Source organism: Eimeria tenella, genomic scaffold (genome assembly GCF_000499545.2).
Source record: "Eimeria tenella Houghton genomic scaffold, Eth_scaff784, whole genome shotgun sequence".
In the NCBI taxonomy this organism is placed as follows: Eukaryota; Apicomplexa; class Conoidasida; order Eucoccidiorida; family Eimeriidae; genus Eimeria; species Eimeria tenella.
This window is the reverse complement of record NW_013545901.1, coordinates 1-4904: the sequence shown is the minus strand read 5'-3', so window position 1 is coordinate 4904 and position 4904 is coordinate 1. Positions and strand designations below refer to the sequence as shown.

Below are 4904 nucleotides of genomic sequence, written 5' to 3'. Positions count from 1 at the left end.
TCCTGTTCTTCCTTTGTTGTGGTTACTTGTGGTTGTTTTTTTTTGTTCATTTTATCTGTTCTTTTTGTTTTGTTTTTTAGTTTATTTGGTCTTGTTTATTTGCTGCTGGTCCGCATAGTGCTGAGGTTGGGAAGGTTCTGGTAGCGCTGCTGCTGCAGGCGGCTTCTCTTCATCCTTGAGCAGCAGCAGGTGGTGCTGCTGCTGTTGTTGCTGCTGCTGCTGCCCTTGCTGCTGCTGCTGCTGGAAGCGTTAGTGCACCGAGTGCATTTGCTGCTGCAGGGGACCTCTCCATGCTGCGGGGCCTATCCTGCGCCTCCGCCTCAGCAAAGCTCTCCGCGACCAAGCAAATGCTTCTGTAAGCAGCTGTGTATCCACGTAGCTAGCCAGCTAGCTGGCTAGCTAGCTAGCTAGCTGGCTACCTAGCTAGCTAGCTGGCTACCTAGATGGCTGCCCATAGAGCTAGCTAGCTAGGCAGATAGGTGTACATGTAGCTTGTTATTTAGCTAGGCATTTAGCTAGGTATTCAGCAAAGCACTTAGCTAGCTTCTTAGCTAGCTAGCTAGCCAGCCACTTAGTCCGACCGGCTGCCCAGCGAAGCAGCCGTGCAGCCTTTTCGCTAGCTAGCGAGGGAGCCAGCGAGGTAGCGAAGGAGCCAGCTAGCTCGCTAGCCAGCTAGCTAGCTGGCGAGCTAGCTAGCTGGCTGCCTAGCTAGGTAGCTACGTAGCTAGCTAGCTGCTCCAGCTAGCTAGCTAGCTAGCTAGATTGCTGAATTGCTGCTGCATGTGCTGCAGAGCTGTGGTGCGCATGCACGACATGGGGCTTGTGCATTCGGACGTGAAGGCCCAAAACTTCTTCGTGAAGCCTGACGGCAGGATCTTCCTGGGAGACTACTCGCTTGCCCACGTGAGTCTCTGGCTAGCTAGCTATCTAGCTAAGCAGCTAGCTAGCTGGCTAGCTAGCTGGCTAGCTAGATGCATAGACAGCCAGCTGGATGGTTTGGCAGCTAGGTAGTTATCTACTTAGCTAGCTAGCTAGCAAGCTAGCAGGCAGATACCTGGATAGCTGAGCAAGGTACTATTCGCCTGCCCACGTGAGGCCTCTGGCTAGCCAGCTAGGTGGCTAGCTGGCTAGTTGCCTTCCCACGCCTGTATTCGGGTAGCTACGTAGGTGGCTAGCTAGCTAGCCAAGTAGCTAGCTAGCTAGCTAGCTAGCGGCGCATGCCTTCTAGATCAACCGTGAGTAACTTTTAAAGGAGCAGTTGGGCTGTTTGGCGATGGGCGGGTCGCGTGTCTGTGCTTCTGGGGTGTACGTACACCTCAGCCGCTGCAGCACGAGGCGGCGTGTTTGGAAGGAACTCTTTCCTATTTGCCTCCGGAAAGTTTCGAATGTTCTTTAAAAGCCAACAATAGTATTAAACTGACAGAAGCAAAAGACTCTTGGGCCCTGGGGGTTTCCTTTTTCAAGCTCTGGTGTATGTACACCAAGCCGTACGGCGCAGACGAGCTCCTGCACGACGAATTGGGAAGTTCGTTTCATTTTTTCTTTTGCTGCTTCTCTGGGACCGCGTCCGCTTGTGGCTGCTGCTGCTGCTGCTGTTGCTGCCCCTCTTGCTGCCGCTGCTCCCGCTGCTGCTGCTGCGGCTCCTGCTGCAGCAGCTCGGGCTGCCCGTGTATTACTGCTTTGGAAGCACTTTTTTCTCTTTTTTCAGAGAGGATCGCTGGAGTTAAAATAGAAGATCTCGAATTCAGCGGCTGCAGCTACGACACTCCTGTTGCCGTCCTTGTACGTACAGTTGCTGCTGCTGCTGTTGCCGCTGCGAGTTCTGCTGCTGCTGCTGCTGCCGCTTCTGTTGCAGCCGCTGCTGGTGTTTGTGTAGCTGCTGTTCCAGTATGTTCGCGAGCTCGCATCCCAGCATCTGTCGTTGCATCTCGCCTCCCCTGCCACTGCTGCTGCTGCTGCTGCTGCCGCTGCTGCAGCACATGATTCGTTTGCTGCTGGAGCCGGACCCTTTGCTGCGGCCCAAGCCGCGAGACCTTTATGAACGCCACCCCGCATTTACTGCTGCCAGCAACTCCGTCTTGAGTTTTACTTTGGGGGCCCTCGTCAGCAAAATCAAAGGGGGTGGCCCCTGACACGCATGCGCGTTCCGCCCGCTTTTCCTGCAGCAGCAGTAGCAGCTGCTGCTGCCGCTGCCGCTGCTGCTGCTGCGGCGGCAGCGGCAGGGGGTTAAAGTGAGCAGGGCCAAGAGAGGGAGGCTGTTGCTGTTGCTGCAGCAGCTGCTGCTGCTGCAGCTGCAGGGAGCAGCAGCAGCAGCAGCATTAGTGATTGGAATGATTGCCGAATTACCATCGTTTTATTTTTGTTTCTAATCACCAGCAGTCTGCAGACCAACTTCGGGACGCAGCTGTGGGGCCCCGGGCCTCTCATTATCCTTATCATCTTCTAAACTCATTATGTTGATTTGGTTTTTTATTTTTGTTTTTATTTCCTTTTTAATCTTTTGGAGTCCTTCTGGCCCCCGCAAATCGAAACAAACCCACACGACCCCACACACGATCCTGTACGATCCCATACGACCCCACACGACCCCACACGATCCTACACGATCCCATACGATCCCAGCTCCAGGGCAGCACGAAAGATAGTCTCCACTAAACATGAAGAGGCCCCTACCTTGCGCCCCCAAAGTAGTTAACAGTTTTAATTTTGGGGCCCCTAGAGGCCCCTAGGGGTTCCTAGGGGTCCCTGAAATTCAACGAGGGGGGCCACCACCAAGGCCTGGGGGGCCCCCCAAAGGCACTACTTGGGGGCCCCCGGGTATTGGCGTGGCTTTGTTCTCTGCAGCAGGTGTGCTGGGCGCAGCAGCAGCAGCTGCTGCTGCTGCTACAGCCAACTGTAGCGGCAGCAGCAGCAGCGGCAGCAGAGACGCAAAAAACAAAAATTGAGGGTTCCGGTTGTGCGACCTCTGGGCCTGAGGGTTTAGGGTTTGTAAACCCTAGACTCTTATATCCAGGCGCAGCACAAGCTGCAGCCGCTGCAGCAGCCGCAGCAGCAGCAGCAGCTGCCGCTGCTGCTGCAGCAGCAGCATTGTCGATTAGCCTTCGGGCGAGCCCAGAGTCAGGGCTCCGCACCTAGCAGCAAAAGAAAACAAAAAAGAAAAAACGAAAAGTTTAGATGAATAAATTAAAATTAATAATTAAAAATTAACCGACAAAGAATTTACAAATTTAATACAGAGTTAAAAAGGAATAAACTAAAGTTACAAATTAGAAGTTGAAGAATTTACAAATAAGAGAGAAAAGGCATCTCTTCCCCTCCCAAACCCTAAACCCTAAACCCTAAACCCTAAACGCTTAGCCCCAACTTCCAAGACCCAACCTACAATCCCCAAACCGTTAACCGCACACCCCACCCTTAGCCCCTAAACCCCAAACCCTAAAACCTAAACCCTAAACCCTAAAACCTAAACCGCAAGCTCCAAGACCGAAACCCTAAACCCTAAACCATAAACCCTACTTTTGCAGTACTTGGCGTCTGCGAGAAGGGCCTCCAACTGGTTGGCAGCTTTTGCTCTCTTGAAAGCTTTTAAAGAAACAGAAGAAGAGAGCAAAGTGGAGCCTTCGTTGCGCTGCTGGGGTTTTGCTGCACCAGCCAAAGCAAATAAAAATAAATAAATAAATAAACAAAAAAAAGTAAATAAATAAATAAAATTAATTGATTAATTAATTAATTAATTAACTAATTAATTAATTGGAACTCACGCTGCTGCTCCTCCAGCAGCTGCAGCAAACCCTCGATTTCCTTGTTGAACGCCAAAACCCTCGAAAACAGGAAACGAGGGTTTGGCTCATAAACCCTAAAAGAGCGTATAAGCGAATAGGCCCGCCGGCTCGCAGCTTCCCAGCCTTCGCTCGCGAGGCCGCTCGCGGCGTCAAGCACTGCAGCAAGAAACAGGAAATTAAATAATTATCTATTTAATTATTTAATTATTTCATTTGTTCGTTTATCATTTATAAAGATATATTAGTTTAATAGGTCGCCAAACAGCGAAATGCTGGTGTTGGAATTATAGCAGCAAGACCCCAGCAGCAGCAGCAGCAGCAGCGAGACCCACAGTGCAGCAGCGGCAACAGCAGCAAGGCCCCAAGCAGCTTCCGCAGCATCAGCAAAAACATTAACTCGCCTGGCAGCAGCACCAACAGCAGCAAGATTACCAGAAACAGCAGCAGCAAAACAACCGCAACAACAATAATAATAGCTGTAAGACCCGCAGCAGCAGCAGCAGCAAAACAACCGCAGCAGCAATAACAACAGTATCAAGACCCTCAGCAGCAGCAGCAGCAGCAACAGCAGCAAAACGACCGCAACAGCAACAGCAGCAAGACCCCCTCCAGCAGCAGCAGCAGCAGCAGCAAAACAACCGCAGCAGTAGCAGCAGCAGCACCAGAAGCAGCAGCAGCACAAGTAGTAGCAGCAGCACAAGCAGCAGCAGCAGCAGCAGCACAAGCAGCAGCAGCAGCAGCAGCAGGAGCAGCAAAACAACTGCAGCAGCAGCAGCAGCACCACGACCACCAAAACAACCGCAGCAACAGCAGCAGCAGCAGCAGCAGCAGCAGCGGACAGCACTGGAGGTCGTCTCTGCTTCCGTCAAAAGGATTAACTGGATTTGAATTTAAAGGCGAAATGCAAAAAGAAGCAAAAAGTTGAGCAGCGCCGCTGCAGGCGAAGTCGAAGCCCCGCAAACCCGCAGCCAACGCCAGCCAGTCCCCCACCAGCTTCCCCCTGCACCCACAAACCCTAAACCCTAAACCCTAAACCCTAAATCCTAAACCCTAAATCCTAAACCCTAAGCCCTTAACAATAAACTGTAAACCCTTAACAATAAGCAGTAAACAGGAAACAAG

At 51.8% G+C, this 4904-nt stretch overlaps 1 protein-coding gene across 1 annotated transcript; it reads right to left on the bottom strand.

Moving 5' to 3' along the window:
• Positions 1-3516: 3516 nt before the first annotated feature.
• On the bottom strand, positions 3517-4782 carry ETH_00006520 (uncharacterized protein; the record flags this gene model as incomplete). Its single annotated transcript, XM_013380672.1, has 3 exons — positions 3517-3642; positions 3762-3938; positions 4622-4782. Coding segments are annotated over 3 exons (464 nt in total), but the record flags the coding sequence as incomplete, so codon positions are not given.
• Positions 4783-4904: the final 122 nt, after the last annotated feature.